Source organism: Meles meles, chromosome 12, assembly GCF_922984935.1.
Source record: "Meles meles chromosome 12, mMelMel3.1 paternal haplotype, whole genome shotgun sequence".
Lineage (NCBI taxonomy): Eukaryota > Metazoa > Chordata > Mammalia > Carnivora > Mustelidae > Meles > Meles meles.
The window spans coordinates 91,999,818-92,026,274 of record NC_060077.1 but is presented as its reverse complement, the minus strand read 5'-3'; the positions used below and the strand labels follow the sequence as shown (position 1 = coordinate 92,026,274).

Sequence of the window (26,457 nt, the reverse complement as noted above, 5' to 3'; positions counted from 1 at the left end):
CTAAACTTTAGGAATGATGACAGATTTCTGAGTTTTTGATTTGTCCTCATCAGGTATCTGTAATCAGAATGAAGAATCACACTTGGTTAAACTTAATACTTGGACTTGTGTTAGGGCAGACACTCTGGTTCTCATGTTTCTAGATGATCTGGGACAAATCATTTAAATCTTTATTTAGGTGTCTGAAAGGTCTACAATATGGTAAATACCCCAGATTTTTTTTTTACCTTGTTCCCAGAGAAACTGGACCGCCCATAATGCAGAGTATTGGAATAAAGTCTTTTTGAAGTTTTTGAAGATTCTTGACACAATTTTCTTTTAGGCCTATGGGCTGTTTTGCTTATCAGTTTGTGATCATTTACATTAACTTTTATACTTTGATTTACTGATTGTTGCTGTAGTACTTGGGGATCTTCCATTTCTGTGTCTGATTCAAAAATGTGTGGTTGTTTTCTTATTTTTCGTGGCTTGTGTCCTTCCCCTAAAATTTGTGTTATATATTTGCTTGTTAAATGTTCTTTTCCATTTACTTGGAACTCAACAGCACTATTTATTACACCTGAACTGTTACCTGACATCTGAAATGCTGAACTATCAGACAGGTATTTACTTTTATTTAAACTCACAGTTGATGATTCTTCATTAAAAGGGGGATATTTTACCATATTTTCACAGGACCCAGTGTTTTTTTCTTGTAGTCTACAAGTATTCTGATTTAAATTTCTGGCATTCATCTGAATATGATGATTAGGTCTTTTTCTAACAGCTGGATCTAAGTTCAGTTTGTCATTTTGCATCATGCTACTTTTAAGTGAAAACAATTTAGATTCTGTAACAACATGCTGTTTTCTTTTCAGGTTGCCAGGTTCTAAGATATTTTTGTTCATTTGTAATGACTGATTTTTGAAAACTGGTATGAATTTTGGGGCAGTATTATTCTGGGAGCTAAAATTTGTGCCTTGAACTCGAATCTTTTCTCTGTTGGGCTCTGGTACTTCCAAGTGTATTTGGGGTGCTTTGTCAGACCGGGATTTCTTTCTGTTCTGGATAGCTTCTTGCTGGAGGTGCGGAGTTGAGGACACCCCCGGCTTCTTCAGATGGCTGCCTGGAAGTTCCACCTTGTGGTGCATGACTGCTGAACACGGTAGAAGACGCTCAGCCACAGCAGGTCTTGGGGAAGGGGCCTGAGTCAGAGAGAACCTGAACATCTGTTTAGTGGTCAGATTAGGTGCCTTGACTTTTTCCTGAAAGGACAGAGATTAGGAAATTTTTAAAATGTCAAAATGTTCTTAATGGAAAAGAAAAAAATATATAAAATATCGAAATAAGAATATAAAGTAACACTACAATATATAATACAGAAAAAAACCCACAAAAACCAACGAGCCTTCTTGAGGAAACATATACACTTCTAATGGTTTGCATCCTTGTTAAGATACAAACCTTTCAAAATATTTTAGATGAAGATATGTTCTACGTTCTATATAAATTCTATGAAAACTACCATTAGCTATCCAGTGTCCTCCTAATAGGTCTGCGCTGCTCTCACTCACAATGTCTTTCCTTTTTCTTTATATTCTTTCCCTCAACTTCCTAAGAATATGCTATCAGGTATTTGTCACCAAAAAAACAGTAGTAAAAGGTGGTGTTCTTACGAGCATGTGTGTTCCACCACCTTATGGAGATACTAGATTCTTTGAGGGCAAGAACCATGATGTATTTATTCTTTTTTTTTTTTTTAAAGATTTTATTTATTTGACAGAGAGAGATCACAAGTAGGCAGAGAGGCAGGCAGAGAGAGAGAGAAGGAAGCAGGCTCCCTGCTGAGCAGAGAGCCCTATGCGGGACTCGATCCCAGGACCCTGAGATCATGACCTGAGCCGAAGGCAGCGGCTTAACCCACTGAGCCACCCAGGTGCCCCAATGTATTTATTCTTATATACTTCACATTTTTTAGAGGATTTTACTTATCATAGAGAGAGCTCATGAGTGCACAAGTGGGGGGAGGGGCAGAGGGAGAGGCTTCTAAGCAGACTCCCCGCTGCCCAAGGAAGGGCTCCATCTCACGACCCTGAGATCATGACCTCAGCTGAAACCAGGAGTTGGTTGGTCAACAACTAAGCCACCCAGGCACCCCTATACTTCACATTCTTAAATCGTTCACAGTTACTACAAAATGCTTGCTCCAAGAAATGAAATGAGTGGAAGAGGTGGTTGCATCTATACCAGGCCTTTAAGAGTAAGTAGGAGTTTGACTATAGGGCACTGGCTGGCTGTGTCTTGATCGTTTTGTGTTCTCATAGTCTAAAAAAGTGCTGGTACTTGGTAACAATTCAACAAGAATTTGTCCGACTGACTCGAAGAGTCAGACAACTCAAAGACAGCCAAGAGTTTAGTCTCTTTTTTTTTAAATTGTTGTAATATAAATAAAACATAAAGTTCTAATTTTGACCATTTTTCAGTATACAATTCAGTGGCATTGAGTAAATTCCTTATTGAACTCCTGTTGTTCAATAACCATCACCATTATCATTTCTACCACTTTTTTTTCATTCCAAACAGAAACTCTGTAGTCTTCAACAATTCCAGTTTTCTCTCCCTGAAGACCCCGGGAACCTCTATTCTACTCTCTAGGTCTATGAATTTGCCCTCTCTAGGGCCAGTGGAATTATACAATATTTGTCTTTTTGTGTCTGGCTTATTTCGCTCAGCATGTTTTCAAGTTTCATCTATACTGTAGCAAGGGACAAAATTTCCTTTCTAGGCCTTAATAATATCTCACTGTATAGAAATCTCACATTTTGTTGATCCATTCACCCGTTGATGGAAGTATTTACAGTCTAGTAAAATATGTATCTATTGAGTCCTAGAGTCTGTAAAGAAGTGACATGTGCCAATAATGTGAAACATGGGATGGAGAGTTCTTTTCTCATCCTCCGACATCAAAAACAGTCACAACTTGAAATAAAATTTTTAAAATTGCTAGGAATATTGTGCAAATCAGAACAATTGGCTTGCCTCTCTCCACTATGGGAGGTTCAGTTACTGAGCAGAGCTGAGAGGTGCAGAGCGCTCAAAGATATGAGTTGGAAATAGGCAAAGAAAGAGTGAGTGATCCAGTTATTACGCAGAACAAATCACACTAAAACTTCGTGATTCAAAACAATAATTAGGTCCTCGCTCTCACAATTCTGGGAGCTGACTTGGTTTAGCTCAGACTCTCTCATGGAGCTGTAGTGAGAAGACCCTGGGGCTGACGTCATTTCCTCACTCGTGTGTGATGCTGGATGCTGGTTGTAAACTGGACTAATTTCAGGCAGCCCCTCACGTGGTCTGGGGTCCCACAGCATGCGTCCCGAAGAGACAGCTTCCACCTGACCTATAGCCATGGAAGTCATGCAGCACCACCTCTGTCACAGTCTGTCACAGCCCAGACCCAGGAGGAGGGAACACAGACCGTCTACCTTGAAATAGTATGAGGGTTGTCACTGGTCATAAGGGCATGTCGACGGACAGTCTTGAAAAATGGGAGTACATGTCAGAAAGCATGCTGCTTCTAGCCAGAACTCACATCATCTCTTACAATCCTCAAGCCCCCACTGTCACAGTATAGGCGACCTACCAAAGCACTAGTTGCACTACGCGATGAAGCTGCACAAAACTCTAATACAGGTTTTAGAGAGACTTAAAGAGAATGTATAGTAGGAGATGAAGGAACCACAGTCCAGTTCCTACTCCACACCAGCTAACAAGGTGCCATAGCAAATCCCCAGGGGTTTGAGTTGTCTTTCAGGCCTCACATAGGCTTCCCAAATGTAAACAAGGCTCTTGCTTCACTTCCACCTTTTCTGATCACGTGCCACTCTAAGCCTGAACTATGCAGAGAAAGGATTTCAGAAAAATAGTCACCATAGAGAACAGTATTCTTTCTCTCACCCTGACCTTTCTCAGGAGACATGGGAAGACTCCAAGAAAAATCTTGGGTGAGTTTTGAGTTGATACTGAAAACAGATGAGAAGGGTTCAATTCTTGTCTGTAGATTTCTTAAGTTGGAGTCTTACCCATGGCAGTAGAGCAAGAAGTCACCTTTCTTTACTTCCCCATAATTTTCAGAGGGCACAGAAGATCCAGACAGATTTTATGACCCTGAGTGAAGGGATACAGAGGTTGACCAATGAACAAGAGCTGGCTTCTAACCCCTGGAGATTTGCTAGCCTGAATGAAAAAGCATTCATCGAAAAGGGGTTTGTATTAGTTTGATAGGGCTACTGTAACAAGTATCATAACTGAGGGGCTTAAGCAACAAAAATGTATTGCCTCAAAGTTCTGGAGGCTAAAAGTCCAAAATCACGATGTTGTTAGGATTGCGGCCATGAAGAGAGTATCTGTTTTAAGCATCTCCTCTTGGCCTGGACAGAGATGGCCATCTTCACAGTCACATGATGGTATCCTTGCACATGTGTCTGTCTCCAAATTTCCCCTTTATATAAAAATACCAGTCATATTAGATTAGAGGCCCACTCTATTCCAGTATGACCTAATCTTAACTAATTATATATGCAATGACCTTATTTCAAACAAGGTAAAATCCCGAGATATTGGGAGTTAAGTCTTCAACACATGAATATGGGGCAAGGAAGACACAATTCAAACCAAAACAGAGATTGACATGTGCTTCTGCAGACAATGAAGAGGGGATGCAGCTGTTCTTCTGAAGACTCTCTGAACAAGGGAGCTTAGAAGAAAACCTGATACATCATCTTCGTCAAGATACCACATGAGCAGAGACCACCAACATCAGACCAATCCAGGTCAAGAAACGAATGCCTCTCTCTCTGCCCTGCATTACCCAGCTGTGACAGTGTGATGGATACTGGTGGAACTGAAGTTCAACATCCATTCTTCCCTCCATCTGGTGTTCCTTCCTAAACTGGTGCCTGGAAATCTAAAATGGACATTTTCTACTTTGCCGTTAGCGTGCAGGATGCAGTTTAGGATCAGCTAATCAGACACACACATTATTTGGAAGGAAGAAGTAAGGTAAAGCCATACTTCTGCAGTTTCTGCTCAAAAGTTCAATTATGAATGCTTTTGGTTTTTCAGTTGCAGAGTTAGCAGAAGCCAAGTATCCAACTCACTGTCTTTGTATGTGTCCAGAAACAGCTTAAGGCACTCATTCTCCTCGACCAAATTAGGTAAATATACCTAACGCCCTCCCCCCACACAGCCTTTCCCTGCCCACAGATGCGACCATGGGGAGAAGAACAATTCTTAAATTTGAAAGAAATTCTATCTCAAAGAGATGTTTTATCAGAAGTAGGTCATCTTAAAATATTTAGATAGATTTTTTTTCCATTTGATGAAAAAAGCGTTCAAGAACTAAGCCATTTTTTGACTCCTGCATTTTACACACTGTAGTAACTTTTAAATAATGTATCTACTACTTGAGATTCCAAAAGAAAAACTCATTCTACATAGATTCACATGAGATTAGAATCACTTGCATTCTGACATAAAACTTATATAGAATGTTGTCTGAAATATGTTTATATTCATACCCTGTTTCATCTTCATCTGTCTCAGAAACATACCTGATGAAAATAACTTCCAAGGGCTTGTTTGGCCCCATATCCTGTTGATGTATTATTTACTCATTCTTTCAACTGCTAAAATATAGTAAATAGCCCAAAGGGTGACACCTCTAGGTTTATATTCAAAATTTATAAAAATACTATAAAAAGAACAATGTAAACAGCAGATGAGATCATATATAATTCATGGAACTTAAAATACTTAAATGGTTAACAAACCAGAGCTTTATGAAGTCATAACTCAACAAAAATCTTGTTTTTTACTGTATTATTACCATTATTCTGCCAGGCCACTCGCAAGAGTGGCTAAGTTTTTACTTTGTCAAAGTTAGTTAAACGCCTGAACACCTGGGCTTGCAATGTATTTAACTGTGTGGCTATGTTTAAATTACTCGGATGCTCTGAGCTTTAATTTCTTCTGCAAAAAGTGGGGGAAATTTCCTTATTCCAAGATGATGAAGATGAAATAATACACATAAAAGAAGCTGGCACCCAGAGGCACTCAATAAAACTGAGTAAGATAACTTCTTATTGTCAGGAGAAATACAAAGACCAGAATTTCCAATTAAGTGTGATTTTACTTTTTTAAAGATTTTATTTATTAGAGAGAGAGAGAGGCAGCGAGAGAGGAAACACAAGCAGGAGGAGTGGGAAAGGGAGGCTTCCTGTTGAGCAGGGAGCCCGATATGGGACTCAATCCCACAACCTTGGGATCATGACCTGAGCCAAAGGCAGGTTCTTAGCGACTGAGCTACCCAGATGCCCCAAGTATTATTTTACTTTTAAGAAGCAGGGGCGCCTGGGTGGCTCAGTGGGTTAAGCCGCTGCCTTTGGCTCAGGTCATGATCTCAGGGTCCTGGGATCGAGTCCCGCATTGGGCTCTCCGCTCAGCAGGGAGCCTGCTTCCCTCTCTCTCTCTCTCTGCCTGCCTCTCTGTCTACTTGTGATCTCTCTCTGTCAAATAAATAAATAAAATATTAAAAAAAAAAGAAGCAAATTTGCACAAGTGTATTATCCAGATTTACTATTTCTAAAACAGACATGGGCTATAAATAATAAGTATTTGATAAGTATATCGAATAAAAAATGCATTATGCAATGATGTATTTACTTCTAAATTCCTTAGATTTGGACTTGGCAGTAACTACTAAAAATGTTATGTCTGGGCAAAATTTTAAGATTCATTATCATAAGGTATCGATTGGAATTTGTCCACTCACATTTTTTTTTTAAGATTCATTTATTCCAAAGAGAGAAAGAGAGCTAGCGAGCAAGCAAGAGGGAGTGGCAGAGGGAAAGAGAACCTCAAGCAGACTCCTTGATGAGTGCCGAGCCTGATGTGGGGCTCGATCTCACAACTCTGAGATCATGACCTGAGCCGAAATCAAGAATCAGATGCTTAGCTGACTGAGCCACCCAGGCACCCCTCGCATTCTCTTAGGAAATGGCCTTGCCTATTGGCCCTGATGTCTATCTAGGCTGCCATGTTTTTATACCATTCAGATGAGGTGTCCTTGACTCAAGGATACCAAATCCACACACTAGCCGGTGAGAGACCATAGATATAGCCTGGCCTGAAAAGATGAATGGGGCCTATCTGATCCTGGCTCTGGTGAATTTTAGTTGAGGATCATAAAGAGAATAAAACAATTAGCATAGAAGCAAATGCTGAAAAAATGCCATGATTCATAGCAAGTCAACACCATGTGAAATCATTGGAGCAGTGGAAACTACAATAAACAGAGGACCCAGTCAAGAAAAAAGGTTAAGCAGACACAGAAATATTAATATAATTCATATTACAATTCAAACTGCTCAAATTGTTCAAACTTTTGTCTTTCTCCTTTACAAAAACACACAATTGTCATTTATAAGAAAGGTCACTGTTGAAAATTTTAAATTAAACTCCTTATATTTGTTTCTTTAAAACTTCATGTCCAGTTTTATTATCTGTTCACAAAGAAATCTTATTCTAGTAAGTGTGAAGATACATCAGCATATTTTCCTTGTCAGTATTGCTTAATTGCTTCTACTCCTTTTTTTAGTAAGATTTTACTCAGCATATCATCTTATAAGGAATAATGCTATTGAACTAATTCAGTTTCTATAAATGGAACTATACAAAGGTTTTTTGATCAAGCAGACTCAAATGAAGTGGCAGTTCCAAGTTAACTTGGATTTGTATGAGACAAATGTTCCCAAACTACCCTATAAGTTCATTTATTCATTGAAAAAAATATAATGAACACCTATTTTGTACCAGGAACTTAGCATAAGAAAATGAATATGATCTGGGCCCTCCAGGAGCTCACACTAAATTAGAAGAGACTAGTAAACAGCTATAACTATAGTTCCATGATAAACACAAAAAAGACAACAAATGGCAATGATATATGGTCAAGTACAATAACAAATAGCATTAAGGAAACACTGAACTGAGAGAAAAGAATTCTAGTACAATGGGTTAGATAATGCCTCACAGAAAGTAAGAGATCCAAGGTAAGTTCATACTATGTCTTAGAGAGCTCAGTAGGGCATGAAATCTCTTACCTGTACATGAGGTTTCATTAGTTCGTGTGTGTAGTAGCATGGTTTAGTTGTCATCTTTATGGGAAAGCCACAGATATGAGGCAGTTTAGATTTTAAGTCTGAAATGAAACCTTTCAACACACCTTCCAAATCTACCCTTGGAAAGAATTGTATGGGTTGACTTCTGATGCAGCTCAGAGGGTATCTGAGAAATGTTAAAGAACAGTAGAACAGGTTTTGTACTCAAAAGACAGCAATTTCTGTTTTTCTTTTCAAGATTGATTATTTGAGAGAGAGCATGCACACGTGTGCGCGCACACACACACAGAGGGAGGAGCATAGGGAGAGAGAATCTCAAGCAGACTCTGAGCTGAGTGCAGAGCCTGACTCTGGGCTCGATCTCATGACTCAGATCATGACCTGAGCTGAAACCAAGAGTCCGATGCTTAACCAACTGCACCACCCAGGTGCCCCAAGAGATAGCAATTTCTATGGAATTAAAAAAGTATTAACTGTTAAAAAAGCACACACAAATAAATCCTAACTATTTCATATATTGGTTAATTCATATTTTCCAAAACTTAAAGTGTTTTATCACAGGGATCTTGATTCATTCTATTTTAATACTCAAAATCAAGATTGCTCATTGTGTCCTTATTATAGAGCTTTCTATATAGACTGGCAGACTAAGATATTCCAAAAATGATTCATAAGAAGGACACTACAACCTTTGGAGATTACAAAAATAAGTGTTGATACTAAACTATAAAGAGGCTGCATCTCCAAAAGCTGTAAAAAAAATTAATACAAAGAAACAACATATATAGAGTGTATTCAAGCTCCAAAGGCAATTCTTTGAAGAGAGCAGTAAATTTCTGACGAAAAACATTCTGAGGACTTGGAATAATGTCTTTGTATCTAATGAAAGGGAGTAGTTGATCCCTGTCAGCCTCAATTTTATATTAAGATTTGGGTTAGGAAATGTAGGATGGAGAAAAAGAACACTATGACTCTTTCTTCTTCCAATTTGAATCAGAGTTCAGAATATAGAGACAGGAACATGATAGCAGTACCAGTTACAATCTAAGGATTTCACCTAACCTTTCAATTATCATTAACTTATTTAAAATAATGGTAAGACAGATATTTTCTTAAATCATTGGGGTGCATTAAGTGCAAGTCAGATCTTCTAAATTTTGCCTGTAAAATTAAATAATCTTGCATGGACAAAAATCTTTGTTAAAAGATTAATTTTTTATATTTTGCCCTTTCAATAATATCCAAAATACCACTGGAGGGAGCCCTTGGCTAAGGAGAATCCTAAGATTTTCTTACTGTCTACTAACAATGATGTGAACGTGTCTTTAAAAATATTTTATTTATTTATTTGACAGAGAGAGAGAGGACAGCGAGAGAAGGAACACAAGCGGGGGAGTGGGAGAGGGAGAAGCAGGCTTCCTTTTGAGCACAGCGCAGAACAGGGAGCTTGACCCCAGGATTATGGAATCAACAGAAACCTGGGATCAGGATCTGAGCTGAAGGCAGATGACTAAGGACTGAGCCACCCAGGCACCTCAACACTTTTCTGTCTACTCTAAAGCTCCTTTTGTTGCCTAAATTGTTGCAATGATGCTTAAGAGAAAAAAAATAATTATTAAGCTCATTCTCAAAAACAGAAAACGTCTAAGGATAACAAACATTCAATCGGGGAAACAAGAAGTAGGGGGAATGCAGTTTCATTTAGACATAGAGAAGGTTGGAAATGATGACAACATCAAAGCCAGGAGTAAGACTGGATCATGAGGTTGGCAACGGGCTTCTCTTGTAAGTGGCATGTGAAAGGATATGTGAAGATCCTTCCTCCTGTCATTTTGAAGTAGATGCTACAGTATATTTTAGTATTTCCACAATCTTCTGGAAGTTGATAGCCATACTAAAAATTAAAAACAAAGCTGAAATTTTCTTAAGAGAAACCTAAACTTAGGTTAAATTATAAGAAGCAAAAATGAAATAGCTTCTAACATAATACATGTTTCTTTTCCTTACCAGGTCATCCCAGTGCATCTGGAAATCTTCATATGAGTGAAAAGGACAGTCAGGGGGTGTGGTGTGAAGAATACTTATTATTTGTCCCCTTTTCATACTATAAAAAATAAGAGTTGATAAAACATTATGAACCAGTGCTTGGATATGATTTTATTTAACTATTTAATTTAATTTAGAAAATACTCAAAAAGATTAAGCCACTATCAATACGTAAGTAATAAACTAATCATTTGCTCCTAGTTCCAAGTACACCATCATATTAAATCTTAACAGCTAGAATTATTAAGAAAAACTAAACTGAATTAAGGCAATGTGCCAGTAATAAACACAAAATAAAGTTTAGTAAATGCTGCCATGTAGAAGCATACCTAATAACTTTTAGACTTTAAGGAAAAGTCTGTTAAGAGTTAAATGAATCAGAGTCAAATCTTTGTTCCCTCCCTTCCTCTTCCCTGCCTTGATGATTAAATTATTGTGCATATTCTGTTAGTTAATTAAAGCTCTTTTTCCTAAGCAGGTTAAAGTTTCATCCCAATAGTCCTATTTATATTAATAACAAGCTGTTTTTCTCCTAAAGACAGTACAAACTTAAAACAGTTCCTAAAAAATGATAATGAATCATTAATTATATGCACAAGTTATAAGGTTTTACTGATACTATTATAATAGTTGTAATTTCATAATGAGATATCTGGAAATTTTACTTTTGTAAAGACTATATTTAACAAAAATGTAAGTGTATAATAAAATTGTTTTAGTAGGGGTGCCTGGGTGGCTCAGTGGGTCAAAGGCTCTGCCTTCAGCTCAGGTCATGATCCTGGAGTTCTGGGATCAAGTCCCGCATTGGGCTCTCTGCTCAGCGAGGAGCCTGCTTTCTCCTCTCTCTCTGCCTGCTTCTCTGCCAAATAAATAAATAAAATCTTTTTAAAAAAACTGTTTTAGTAATTTGATACAGGAAATTTATGGCTTTGTACGACATCTTTTTTAAGTTACAAATCACTCTCAAAAATTCAATTTCAAAGATATCTTCATATTTTTCTACACATCATTGTTGAAGCAAAATGAGACAGAACTAACTCTAACTTTGACCCATCTCAGATGACACAAATTGAAATCTCACCTTGGCAAAACGTAGCACCAGTTGCTTAAAATTGAATGTCCTTCAATGACAGCATTCTTGTTATTATCAAAATCCTTTATAATACTCTGAGAAATACCAAATTCTCTCAGCTTTTAATAGAAATAAGATGTAATGTATAAGTAAGACATCAAAAGAATTTGTCAAACAAAAAGAAACACAAACACAGTCAATTACAAAGTAATTTTAAAGGCTTAGTTTAAGTTGGAGGTGCATAACACTTTACATAATGTAATCAATGTTTCAGCTTTTCCTATTTCTCTCTGTACAATATATCAAGTATTTCACGCTTTCTCTCATTTTCCAACCCTGAACCTCTCTCATACTTTTCAACTGGTTTTCAACTCTTTGTTTATAGGATTTATGTTTATAGTTTGTTTCAACTCTTATGTTTATAGGAAGCCAAATTCCTTCTAAAGGAAGGTATTTACATTTTGTAACAATAGTGCCTTAATTTTTTATTTTTATTTTTTTACTGGACAATAAGTTTGGACATTGTTCCTCTATTTGCTCTTTGGAAGGGAGAGCACAGAGCCACTATTCCCTTTCTGTGTTCCTTTTCGTTCTCATCGAATGCTTTTCCTCTTGTCCTCAGGTGCCCTATCTGCAGGGTACTTAAGCTTATAGTTTAACAATCCTTTTCCACTTACTGTTTCCTTACCCTGTGGGGCATTTTAATACAGTGAATCAAAGATAAAGAGAGACTTCAAGTGAAGTATTAATTTCCTCCTAAGAAGACACTGTGTTATGATCAGAACGAATGCTTCATAATCCCTCAACCTCTTTTTAACCTATCATCACATGGCTTTTGGGAAATAATGTTCCAACTTCATTCTCTAGTACTGCTTTTCAACAAAACCAACTAAGCTGGCCTTTTTTTTTTTTTTTATTGCCTAGACAAGTCATAAATAACAAAACATTTGCTTTAAGCACTGCTCTTCCTGTGATTTATCTGAGTTCTATCAATAAGAGCCTTACAGGAGTAGAGGTAAACCCATCTCCTCTATGTTCAGTGACTGTCCCTTCCCTGAATTCTTACAGCATTTATTGAAACTAATGGAAATGAGGAAGCAAGGCAGAGCCGAAAAACACGAATGCAGAAATAAGAAGATTAGAACTGCTGGCTATGTTGTGAGGTAAGAAAGCTAAGATGAGAAGCGTGAGTAAGGATGCATAACTGTCCTGTGCACACGAGATAAATCTTGCCCTGTGATATACTGTGCTTAAGAGCGAAGTTGTCCTTAAGAGCGAAGTTGTGTGACCAAAGAAAAGGATGGTAATGAACTGTCGGGTGGCTCAGTCAGTTAAGGGTCTGACTTTGGCTGCAGTCATGATCCCAGAGTCTTGGGATCCAACCCTATCCACGTTGGGCTCTTTGTTCAGTGGGGAGCCTGCTTCTCTCTCTCCCTCTGCCTACAACTCTCCCTGCTTGTGTGCACGTGAGCTCTCTCCTCTCTGTCAAATAAAAAAATAAAATCTAAAAAAAGAAAAGGATGGTCAGTGTTGGGATGGCTGTGAATGTCAGGAAAGACTGACTGCAGGTGAATGAATAGATTGAGGGAAAACAGAACCTAAAATTGAATTCAGAGCGGGTAGGTATCATGTCCAAATATTCAGTTTATGGGTTCTCATATACACCCACTTACATAGCTTGAGTTTATATCCTTCTGGCTATTTTCTATTCAGAGACTCAAGCAAATTGTTGCAGAGATTTTCATCTTAAGTACTAACACTTAATGTCTATATTGGCTTTTCTCAACATAGATTTTTCTGAAGACTGGCTAACTACCCATATGCCTCAAAAGAAAATTAACCTCTTACATATATCTACTTTAAAAATATTTATAATGTGCCCTTTCTGAACAGACTTACACTAACAAGTTACTCAATAAATATCCCTTCTTTCTTACAATATCAGGCTAAAGAATTTGGACTTTATTTGCTCTAGGCAATGTTGAGATTAACTAGAGATATTTAGGTTGGGGTCATCTGTTTTAGAAAGAGAACTCTGTTGATACTGTGAAGAAGAATTCGAGGAAAAATAAGGGAAAAAAAAGAAGACCAATATGAAAACCATTTTAATAGTTCAGACAACAGAAGAAACTTTAAGAGCAGCAGAAATGGAGGGGAGGAAGATATTTCAGAGACCGAGATAGGCTATTAATGGCTGACTGGATATAGGACGTGAGATCCAAGGATAACTCTGTATCTGTAGCAAGTTAACTTATTGGTTATTGATGCCAGTAACCAAGAGCAAATACAAGGAAGAACCTAGCTGGTACTACTGAGGGTGACAAATAATTCAGTTTCAGGCATAGCAGAGACCGATCACCTTTAGTACATTCATGTGAAAATATCTGAGAAAGGACAAATTGCAACTATATGAGAATATTTGGGAGATAATTGTATAGGGTTACCACTGGAAGAGTTGAACCTGCTAAGGAAAAAAAAGGCGGGCTGAAAATGGGACTCTAGGGAACAGCAACACTTAAAGTACAGTAAGAGAAGAGAGAATCATTAGTAAGTGGTAGGAAATTCTGGATAATGCAGTTTCAGAGATATCAAAAAAGGATATGATTTCAAGAAGGAAAGGGTAGAAAATAATGCCACAGTTTCAAATATGAATTCCCTCAAATATCTCCTTTTTCCCTGAACTCCTAAAGTCATGTAATTCTTATGATACTTAGTTTGGTACTATATTGCCAAACACTGTTACGTAATAAATATCCTCTCCTGTCAGGCTCTATGGGACATATGAATTTGAGTCAAGACACCTAAGACTAGGTGAAGGAAGTATAATGTAGCAGAAAAAAACCGAGTCAAAAGGAAAACTCTTAAATCCTAAATCACTTTCTTAATACCTTTATGACCTAGAGCAAGTTACTTAGCCTCTGTCCCAGCTCAGTTACTCAAGGGGAATGAAAGTGTAAATGATTAACTGGAAAGAAGAGAATGGCGAACATCCTCTTCCTCCTCATCTTTATTCCCCTCACCAGACCTATACCCAATACTGGATTTTGATAAAAGGAAGACTCAATCCCAGCATCTTTTAGTCCATATCGGGAACAAGGATAAATAAGGCAAAACCTAGACTCTCAAAGAGATCACAGCTTAGTAGGAACATAGACATGTCTGGAACTAATTTTTACAGCTAATTTAATGGGTCAGAACATGAAAAATGCCATATCAATTTAGGTAAAGTGATATTTGGAGGAGCTGGTAGTCAATTATAATTTAGGCAATCAATTTAAATGAACAGAGTAAGTGTATACTGAGTATATAATGTTGAGAAGAAGAGAGGATTACACCTTTTCCATTTCGGGTGTTTACTTCCATGTTGAGAAAGCTTTAACACATATTCCTGATGTCTCTTTGTCCATTCATTTTTCCCCAGGGCAGATCAGGTGACTTGTCTGGTTGATAAAACCAGGGCAATTCCTTTTTCTTCCTCTTGGGAACTGGCCTATTAGCAGAAAGTTGTGTATTGCATTCTGTCATATGGGAAATGGTGCCTGATCTCCCAAGGGAGCCTGCGGGTCTCCATTACTCCCACAAGTAGGAGAGGAATCTGCCTAATTCTAGGGTTCAGATAGGACACATTCTCTAATAACTGTTTTTTTTTTTTCAATAATAAACGGCGTGACCATATGTCTATTAAAATAAATAAAATGGAGACAAAACTTGAAAATTCCTTAAGCAGACAAAACCAGTTAAGCCACATAAAACCTAATCTAGCTCATTCTATAACACAACTGAAATTTAACTTCAATTATTTCTTGTAAATGCCTCTAAAAATCATAAATAAAACTTAAATTGTTTTCCAAAAAAGAGTAAGATAATCACTTTTAACCAATCCCGTCATTTGGAAAACACCATTACTGTAACCAATCATTATGAAAATAAAATACCTTCTACATTTTCATTATAGAAGCTATCCTGCAACAACACCCTTCTGAGTCACATTACACTGTTAGTTTGAAGACTCTTGGTTCACAAACTAGTCTTTTATGTAAAATGAACTCAGTAAATATAATTTTAGTTGCTTTGATTTTATTTTTAACATACCCCAATTCATATATGTTGGACCAGTATCTCCTTAGTGTCCCTTTCACTCTCAAAAGTATCCATTTGGGACCATAAATTACATTCTCATCCTAGTAATAAAGACAGTATTCTGTTGTCTATATGTCTTATTCTGTGCTCGCTTCGGCAGCACATATACTATATGTCTTATTCTTCTTTTCAATCTCTGATTGATTCAAAACTCAGATATACAAAGCACAAGTCTCATCTGTAGAAAACTCAAAGGGCAGTAAAACATGATATTAGTCTTTAAGAAGCTTATTATGAAGTAAATTGGGGATATAAAATGAGTATCATTCTAAACATACAATGTTTTATGTTGTTGTGAGCATGGTGCAGAATAGAAGGAAGGTTCAAAAGAGGCTGGGAGGTCACAGTGAGTCCAAGCCTTGGAAAGGTTCCTCATCAAGATATTCATGTCATGCTGCCCATTCCACTTATTTTTATGCAGGTCATTTTCCCTACTGGCTTACACAGTTCCTGAGGGCCAGACAGCAGATCCTATTTATTTCTGACTTGTCTCTTGCCTCAACATAGCAGGTAATCAAAGAATTAAAGTTAAAGAGAAATATGAATGGAATAGCATCGGAGCTGGCCCTTAAAGGATGGGCAGGATGAATAGCTAATAAAAGGGTTACTCAAAGCAAAGGAGGAGTCATCTGCCTCATATGGACACTACTGAAATTTGGGGCTAGAAACTGTTTGCTGGGGTGGAGATGGGGTTGCTGTCTTGTGCACTGTAAGATTTTTTACCAACATCCCCAGCCTCAAACCATTAAATGCCCCTCTCCCTTTGTCATAACCAAATTTTTCTTCAGACATTACCAAATGGCTCATGGGGAACAAAGTCATTCATTTCCTTCTCTACCCCCCTCCACTGAGAACCACTGTCACAGAAGAAGGAAAACAATATTTATTGAGTTACTATTGATGTGTAAGTTTCTATGCTGGGTACTATGGGAATTAGTACAATAAAAGACCTATCCTTCTAAGAAGGCAAATGGTGTTACATATATATTTTTTTACAAGTATAAAAAATGCTAGCAGAGTGCTAATGACGGGACATTACATTTAGTATGAACTGAAACAGTGTTTTTAATATTTGAAGGTGAGAAAAGAGGCAAGAAGTGAGTGCTGAGGCAGTGCAGGGTTGTGGAGAGTCTCCACTGCCATCTAAAAAGATTTTTGAGCAAGAGAATGATATGATTAAATCTGTGTCAGGGGCTCTGGGTAGCTCAGTTGGCTAAGTATCTGCCTTTGGCTCAGGTCATGATCTTGGGGTCCCGTGACAGAGCTCAGAGTCAGGCTCCCTGCTCAGTGGGGAGTCTGCTTTTCCCTCTCCCTCTGCCCCTCCCCTCTGCTCATGCTCTGTCTCTTTCAAATAAATACAGTCTTTTAAAAAATTTTTTTAAAAATCTATGTTAAGGGCGCCTGGGTGGCTCAGTGGGTTAAGCTGCTGCCTTCGGCTCAGGTCATGATCTCAGGGTCCTGGGATAGAGTCCCGCATCGGGCTCTCTGCTCAGCGGGGTCCTGCTTCCCTCTTTCTCTCTCTGCCTGCTTCCCTGTCCAATTGTGATCTCTCTCTGTCAAATAAATAAATAAAATCTTAAAAAAAAAATCTATGTTAAACCGACAGAATGATGTTTTCTTTGAGTAAACAGATTTAGAACAATTTCAACATGTCAAGCATTTAATAATATGGATTTTGATAATAAAAAAATCTTATCACTCGTTAAAAATTAAAATCTATTAGTATGTTGGTAATAAAGTATATAGTAAATATAGCAAAGTTAATTATAGAAATAAAAATACATGGTACCTCAGGTAATGGCAGTCTGATTGTATAAGCTTCTATACTTAGACAAACTTGAGTTTCGGTTACATTGACATCTAATACTGAAAATAAAATATTTAACTGTGAATTTTCTGAATTATTACTCCATTTTATTAAGTTTAATATTTTAATAAAAAATAACTTTAAGTTAATTTATTCACATTAGAAACTCAATTAAGAATATGTAAATTTTCCTCACATGGTAAAATCTAAAAAAATCACCAAGTAATGTCTGAGAGTCTGCAGATGAGAAAGAGGCCTGAAACAAAATGGAAATATGGACATGTATGTGTTGGGGAGGTCACAGGGCAGGGTTATATACAATAAGAATAATGAGACATCCCACAGTTACAAAAATTCAACAAGTATTTTTACAAGCCTGATTTCTATTACATGTGGAAAATGGACATTGTCTTCTTAAATTGGGAGAGGTGCCATGCCCAGTTCCTAACTTTATAGTCTTTTCCTAACAAATGCCCATCAATAAACCAGCAGATACCATACAGATCTCATAGAGCGCCAAGGCTCCTACCTTGCTTTCTCATAATTAGAATTACTTATGTAAGTCAGATAGTGGTCATCTTGGGAAAAGGTAGTACCTGAAAGAAAGCATGAGGGGATTCCTGGGGTACTGGTAATGTTCTTCTTGATTGGAGAACCGGTTATGAGGATATGTTTAGTCTGTGAAAATCCAATGAGCTATATACACTTATAATTTATCAGTTCTGCTAGAGAATGTTATATTTGGCAAAACTAAAAGAAAAATTCTAACACAAGAGTGAAGAGTTTTGCTCTTCTCAACTTTTATCTTTAACCTCTGACATCAATAGTCTCTTGACAGTGTCTGAGGATGAAACTGAATTTCTGTAATGAACCCATTTGCCTAGAGCAAGAGCACAGTGACTGTCACGTCCAGTTTAAACATAAAACTAGAGGAAGGAGGGCAAATAAGCTTCGGCCTGAAAGTCAACTCAAACTAAATAGTTGTGGATTATAGGTGGTAGCTCAGGATTTAAGGCTATGCCCAGACTGTGGTGAAAGCTAGCATGATTGATTAATGTCTACTTGGGCTTAGGATTTCCACCTGTCTGCTATCTGTGGACTACTGTTTAGGAACAGGTCTACTTGAACAGCCATGCTTATCAATGAAAGAATAAGACCATACTATAAAGTGTGTATTTTAGATCATCTTTATCTCTTCAGACAATCTTTTTTTCTTTTAAGGAAAAGAAGAACTATGTTCTCATAAGAAATACATCTTTTATTTACAACAGTGCTAAAGAATTTTCAATGATATGACTCTGGAAACTATACATTACAAATGCTTGCAGAATTTAACTTCTTCAGAGTAATAATTTGAATTAAGTAGAGATATTAAAAATATAGATTTTATTCCAATTAAGAAAAGTGATTTTTTTTTAATAAATAAGAACATATACTGTGGCCCAGAGAGGATGTCCTGGATAAAATTGTGATTATAATAATACATGATTATATTCTGATAATCATCAAAATTGTAACAACCCACCAATCTGTAACATTTTTTCTTTAATGACTATTAACTAGATTAACGTTTTATCTATTTACTTACGCATTTTTACTTACCAACAGCACTTTGCTTTCCCATCTGAGAAAGAAATTCTCTTCCTTAAAAAATTCATAAGGTATTCCATATTATTATAACTTATAAATCATGCTTAATAAATACAACCTTTTATGTTTAATTATCAAAGCCAAGGAAAATACCTTAAAATGCAGTTTTACACAAAGGAATAACCTAAAGACAGTTCAGAGAAAAAATATAACCACTCGAAAATTATCTTGTCAATTAAAAGGACAAATACCTAATTCTTCCTTCTAACATTTATTTCCTGGCATCAAATTCTTAGAAAATGGTCAGACCTCAACACAAAATCCAGAATAGCCTTTTGGTTCCAACAGTTTTTGGTAATTTGTATTCATTGTATTATAATGCACCATAACTTATATTTATTCCTTTCTAAATATCAAGTATTACATAATGTTAAAAAATTCTTTGAAAAACCATCAGCAGGCCTCTCGATATCATCTCAGGTAAAAAGATGACATTTATGTTGTTGTGGACTTGCCTGAGAAGGCTTAGCAGTGGCTATGCTTTAAAAACTATTCCCTAGGGGCGCCTCAGTGGCTCAGTGGGTTAAAGCCTCTGCCTTCAGCTCAGGTCATGATCTCAGGGTCCTGGGATAGGGCTCTCTGCTCAGCAGGGAGTCTACTTCCTCCTCTCTCTCTGCCTGCCTCCCTGTCTACTTGTGATCTCTGTCTGTCAAATAAATAAATAAAATCTTAAAAAAAAAACCACTATTCCCTAAAAATAATATATCCTGAAATTTAAAACAGATGCACAGAATTGAGGTAATCTAATTCAGAAACCCCCAATGACTGAAAGAGATAAAGTCACCTTGCACCAAGAGATGGCCAGTTTTGTTCCAGGCTGGAGCAAGTCTAGCTGTGAGTGAATATGAAAGGCAGTTTTGAAGAATTACAGGAATTACTCTTTGTGGAGCCTCTACCTAAACATATTAAAGAACAAAACATAGGCAAATTTATAGCAGTTGGTATGTCCTATAAACTCAAGGAAAATGTGTATTTAGATCACCATCCAAACACATGGGTTATTTTGGATATGAGTTATAGTCATCACTACAGCTAATCTTTTCTGGTTCTAAAGTTAATTAGTATTAGAACATAGTCGCTTTGAAACCATGAAGACTAGCATGCTACAATGGCAGTTTCTTCCTCCTTATCCTAACCCAATAAGCCTAAAGTTTTAGAGCTCCTGTGTTAGGACCCTACACTATACTTCGTATTCAGCTCTGCAAAGAACTGTATTACGGTTTTCATTGTTGTTCATTCTAGTTCAACATCAGAAAACAATTACTTACATGAGCACACATGAAACCAGCAGACTATCTCTACCTGTAGAGTATTTTTTAAAATCAAGACTTTAACTTCTGACTAATAAAAAGTAATAGGATCCAGATTTATACTCCCACTTTAGGTAACTAAGCAATAATTGAGCAAGTTACATGAAACAGTGGTTCACAAGACACTGGACATCTAGCAAGAAGTAATAGCAATCCTTAAGAGATGGGAAACTTATATTCAGACCCCAATATATCGATTAAAGAGGGTTTTTAGGCTCAGGGAGGCAGAATCCTGGAAAACCCAGTGGGCTATCTTAGTTGACAGGATAGCTGAGAGTCCAGGAGGACTAGGGAGCTAGTTTTGGGGGCAAAACATTATAGAGGTGAGAGAGCTGCACAGAGAGCAAACTCCGAGATCAGTAGAGTCCCTCTTGAGTCACCAGCTGAGTATGGATTAGCCACACACATATAAGAAAATATACAGAGCTAGGAAAAGAACCAAGGTTTTCTTCTATACAAATATCCTTGTAAATACAGTCCAAAAGAAAATGCAGCCATTGCCACTCTTAGTGATATATGCAGAAAAAATGAGAGAGCCAAGGAGACCTGTTTCCCAATATCATTCACCCCTCATTTTTGTACTATTTTAGTTTCTGGTGAATTTTCCCAGGATAACTACTTTGCTGGCAGTGAAGAAGACAAATCTGTTCAATCTGTTTCATAGATATTTTAATTAAGGATGCTATCTATCAATAGGATTTCAGGCAGCAGGATGAAGCCAACCTGTACCACTAACCTCAAACATGAACCCAAGGTCTCAGCCCTAAATGGCTGAATGAACCCCATAAACTATCAGGATCTTTGTTAGAAAGCCAAATGGCTTTCTCCTTGATTCTGTACTGACCTTTCTGCTTGGACGGAGGTATTAACCCAGATACAGTAGAATGTATCAACATACATTCAACCTTGGTGTACAAGGAGGAAATGTAGGGCAATTCTGTCATCAATAACCATCCTGATCCATGACCTGGAGGCCTTTCAGGACAAAGATGGTGCTATTGACCACTGCAGCTAAAGTCAGTGCCAAATTTTGTACCATGTTTTCTCAATAATTTATAAAACAGGTAGAAAATAAGAAAAATATAGTAGCTTAATAACACTATCAACAGCGGGGATCCAATTAACATTTCTAGACTACCTGACCCAGCAGCAGAATACACATTGTTTTTAAGTAGACAAGGAATATTTACTAAGGAAGACCATATTCTGGGCCATAAAACAAGTCTCAATAAATTTTTAAAAGTTCAAGCTATATAAAACATGTTCTCTAGTCACAATCAAATTAGAAAACAATAGAAGGATCCTTGGAAAATCCCTGGATATGTGGAAACTACATAATACACTTCTAACTAACCCACAGTTCGAAGAGGAAATCAAAGGGGAATTAGAAAGCATTTTGAACTGAAGAAAATCAAAACAAACACATACGTAGGAGGAAATTTAGAGCACAAAATGTCTCTATATTAGAAAGGAAAGTTCTCTAATCAAGGACTTCAGTTTCCACCTTAAGAAACAAAAAAAAAGAGCAAAATAAACCCAAAGTAAGCATAAGAAAGTAATAATAAAAAAATGAAAAACAATGAGATACAAAATAGTAAGACAACAGAGAAAATCTACCAAACCAAAATCTTGTTTTTTGCAATCAGTAAGCTTGCTAAGCCTCTAGTAAGACTGATTAGGGAGGAAACAGAAAGACAAGACACCAATATCAGGAATGAGACAGGTGACATAACTACAGACTCTACAGTAAAGGAAATTAAGGGGGTATTATAAGCAACTTTATGTCAATAAATGTATCAAGTTAGGTGAAATGGACACATTCCTTGAAATAGATAATTTTAATAATACTATAATCTATTAAAGACATTGAAATTGTAGTCAAAAACCTTCCCACAAGGAAAATGCCAGGCCCAGATAATTTGGTGAATTTTACTAAGTTTTTATGGAAGAAATAAAAATTCTATAGAAACTCTAAAAACTAAAAAGGTGATTCTTTCACAGAAAGCAATATCATATGAGAAAGACATTTTAATTTTTGTTTGCCGACAAAAAAATTGAATACATAATCAATATAAATAGTATTTGGAATTATTAAACTTCTAAAAACTTACTCTAGCTCCAGATTTTTCAATATAGGCATTAAGTTTCCCAGCTTTATAAAATGGTATCTATAACAACAAAACAACAAAAAATCCACATTTATAAAAATTACTTAACACAAATACATTGTTAAATAATGCAATACATAAACAATTTAAACATTCTACAGCAGCTGACCCATCATCAGGCTATCATCCTAATAGCTTGTATGTCTTGGAGAAGCAAGTGATAATTGTTCTCTCCCTAAAAAAGAACATGTGGGTACATTCTCAAAATGAGGAAAGCCTATCTGAAAGTGACATGAACCTAGAAAAGGAAAAGGCTAATAAATTTCATATGATATCTAACACCTTTCTTAACAAGTTTCTAGGCATGGATAAGGAAAATGGACACAAATGTGAACTCAAAAGAGAGTTCAAAAGGCCAAAGTGTTTCAACTAACCAATGAAAGAAATAGAAATCAAAGAAGGTATTATTTTTAACCTAAGAGATTGGGAGATGTGTAAAGGTTGTTAATATCTAGTGTTTATGAGAATGTGGAAATACTGTCTCTCTAAATATACTATTAAGATGCCATCTAGTACAAGCTTTTCAGAGAATAGCATTACTTAGATTTTGGTTTAAAATGTACTGCAATTGCACTTCTAGAAATTTAACCCACAGAAACTACCAAATAAAGACTATATAATTTCAATGATGCCTTCTAAAGTGTTGTAGAAGTACCACTAGAAACTCAGATGTGCATTAGAAAATATTATTATACACCCATACAATGAAATATTAGACAGCCTTAACAATGGATAAGATGTATGTACTGAAACAGAACAACATCCAGGAGAGGATGTTCAAGGAGAAATGAAAGGCAAGTTTTAAAATAGTATGTATAAAAATCCAATTTTCTTTAAATATTTTCAAAAATCTTATGATATATAATACTTAAAGAAAGCAAAACACATTTTTAGATGGCTACTTTTCATTTAATATTCTTGCTAAGATTAGGATGCTTGAATTTACAAGAACTCTGAAAGAAAATTCCCCCTGTTCCATAAAGATTTGCAGATAGAGAAGAACACAAGTAAGAGGTAATAGTGTTTACTTGTCCATCAACAGCTTATTTTTCTTAAAAATAATATAAAAATGAGAAAATAAAAGATGAATATGTAACAATATAACTTAGAAGAAAAATAAAGGAACCAAAGATTTTTTGATGGCTTGTTAGTATTAATAAATGTTCATTTCCCTGGATTCTGAAGAACTAAAATCTCAGAATATGAGGATTTTCAGAAAGATTTTTGATAAAAATCTGAGGATAATATAATTTTTATAAAGATTTTTGGCTTTTCATTATCATTTCCAGTGACATACAGCACTGGGAAATAGGTTTCTTACTGTAGTTTTATTATGTGTAAATTTTTAAAAATTTATAAAGACTATTTATTTATTTGTCAGAAAAAGAAAGCACATGCAGGGGCAGGAGGAGCAGCGCGCAACTGGAGAAACAGGTTCACTGCTGAGCAAGGAGCCCAGTGTGGGACTGGGATTCCAGGACCCTAGGATCATGACCTGGACCAAAGATAGAACCTTAACTGACTGAGCCAGCCATCCCTAAAAATTTTGTTTTAAATAAAATTTCCAAATTAAAAATAAAAACTGTTGGGGAGTCTGGGTGGGTTAGTCAGTTAAGCATTGTCTTCAGTTCAGGTCATGATCCCAGAGTTCCAGAATCAAGCCCCATGCTGGGCTGTTTGCTTGGTAAGGAGTCTGCTTCTCCTTTTCCCTCTGTGTGTGCGTGCAAGCATGAGCACAATCTCTCTCTCTTAAATAGATAAACAAATATTGGGGGGAAATAAAGAAGAAATGTCAAGTTTAATGTAAATAAATAAATAAACTGTTGATCTAAGTTCTTTAAAAAAATTGGAGATGTATTGGAATAGGAAATTTCTTCCTTCATATTAAGTAGAATTCTAAAGAATGAAATTTTAAAAAAAGATTAAGGCCATGCTCTTTAAATTATGTTATATTTTATTCATTGATAGTCTTGATCTTAGCACTTGTGACAAACTAAGTATTAAATTAGAACCAGAAAAATGAATTTTAAACATCAGGTATACCAAAGTTAAAGTCTATAAATGGTTCAATCAAACTGTAACACGGTAATTTGGGTTCATAAACCACCTTCAATTTGAGCTAAAATTAATACCTGAATTATTGTTTATCAATATTGCTCCCAATAATTAGTAATAAGACTTCATAAAATTTTAAAATACTAACCGCCATCACTACCCAAATTTGGCTTAATGTTCCAGGCACAGGTGATGTAAGAATATCTTGATGCAAACACAGCAACTGCCTGTAGAGATGAAACATACAATTTTAAGTGGACTTGCCTTCTGTCTGATTTTACTTTATCAGAACATTTTGAAAATTGCTTAGTTCAAAAGTTTACATTTTTCCTAGGGAAGGATTATGCTATAAAGACTTCTATATCTTTCCCCACACTTAACATGGTAACTTGAACATTTAGCCACACAGCCAAGATTTAAGAATGTTATAAGCTTTCAGATATTGATATGAATGTCATCCTTGCATCTCATTTTCTCAATCTCTTTCATCCATGAACCTAGATTTCTCATTTAAAATTCCATTTCTGTCCAAAGAGAGACTTGAAGATATCTTAATGTTGTTACGAATCCAGCTCTTCTAACTCCTATTTTCCTTTTTTAAAGTGGCAGTCAGGAGGCAAGAGTCTAAGGATTTATCTATCAGTGAAATTATCAACTACTTCAAAGCTAGAACGACTAACTAGATGCTTTTCCTTCAAAAAAGAAATTTTTTCCAAGCCTAAATGAAGTAGGTAGTGGTTTCATTTTAGTATTCAACAGCCAAATGAACTCACAACAGAAATCACAATTCAAATTATCATCAAGAATTTAGTTTCAAAGATCAAGGAAAAGGTGGATAAAACACACGAAAAATTTCAAAATTAGTATCAAGGAAACAAACTTTAAAAAAAATAAAGAGTATGTAGTGGGGAGGGGTTACCTCAAAAAGTTAGATGGGCACGTCTGTTTCTGTTAAGACCCCTGGTGCAGAACCAGATGCAGCAGATACCTGGTTTTGCAAGGCCTGCCTTTGTTTGACGTAGCTAAGCCTACAATGCCTACAATGAATCAAGACACCTCACTCTGTGAGCATGGCCACCTTCAATTTGAGGGTAAACAGGAGAAAATCTCAGGTTTCTCACCCATTTGTTTCTCAAAGGAGTCACAGGTAAATGTCCAGTAAGTATCAAATTATACCTTAGCACAAAGGATACAGGTTCCTGGATGTACTTTACTGGGAAACTATACAATGGGGAGAAGAAAACTTTTGTAAATGAGAGCAAAATGGGAGGACACCCCCAAGAGCATCTTCTTTATTTCTGGATCCTAGCAATCTTGTGTTTGTTCCTCTCCAAGAAATTCAGTTACAGATATTATCTGTATTCTAAGAATTGTTCTTTGACTGACTCAAACAATTTAAGGGACTAATAAATGGTGGGTTCTTAGCAATCATGGAGTTATACTTTAGGCTTCAATCAATCTTGGGTCAGTCATTTCAAAATAGTTCTTGGAGAAATACTCTACAGAAATTATCTTATGTTGACCTGCAAATTAAGAAACTGCATTAATCTAAAATGCTTATAGTATCTCCTAAAGTGTTCATAAACACCAGATACTCTGTAAATATTTATTTATTCATTTCTACCTCTAAGTTTTTGAGGATCTAATTTATCAACGTCCATAAAAAATTCAAAAAGATCACATGAGAAGTCACAAATATAAAAATTCAGTAATGTGACACTCAATCACAGATAATTTAAGTCCTTCCCTAAATGTAATCCAATATATCTGGTCAGAACAAAACTGAATTCCTTTATTTAAAGTTATATACACAGATTAAATAAAAGAGTATTTTGTTGTAAAGGAGATACTTCTGAAACAGCTCTAATAGGTCTCAAAAAATTTAGAAAGCCTTACTTATAAAATGGATTTTTTACCTGCACATCTTCATTTGTGTGCTTCTAATCTCAGTATCAGCCACTTCATTACTCAATATTATCCTGAGAGCACAGAGTTTGTGTAAATCTGGAGATGTGATGAAGAACAGTGACTGCTGCCTAGAATCATTCAT

General features: G+C 36.2%; 1 protein-coding gene across 1 annotated transcript; it reads right to left on the bottom strand.

Moving 5' to 3' along the window:
- On the bottom strand, positions 1-26,457 carry C12H18orf63 (chromosome 12 C18orf63 homolog). The gene is made up of 12 exons (XM_046024372.1): positions 26,324-26,457; positions 24,556-24,634; positions 22,296-22,352; positions 19,659-19,770; positions 18,827-18,868; positions 17,207-17,283; positions 11,287-11,396; positions 10,167-10,263; positions 9,968-10,053; positions 8,142-8,325; positions 228-1,244; positions 1-57 (listed from the first exon to the last, which is right to left on the bottom strand). The coding sequence occupies exons 1-12, from the start codon at positions 26,455-26,457 to the stop codon at positions 1-3; spliced, it is 2,052 nt and encodes a 683-aa protein (XP_045880328.1).

Excerpts from the sequence above, each read along its gene's own strand:
- C12H18orf63 (XM_046024372.1), bottom strand. The coding sequence starts at position 26,457 with ATGAATGATTCTAGGCAGCAGTCACTGTTCTTCATCACATCTCCAGAT. Across the intron at positions 22,353-24,555 it reads AAATTTGGGTAGTGATGGCG|ATACCATTTTATAAAGCTGG; the intron begins GTTAGTATTTTA and ends TTGTTGTTATAG. Across the intron at positions 10,054-10,166 it reads AGATGCACTGGGATGACCTG|TATGGCTATCAACTTCCAGA; the intron begins GTAAGGAAAAGA and ends TTTAATTTTTAG.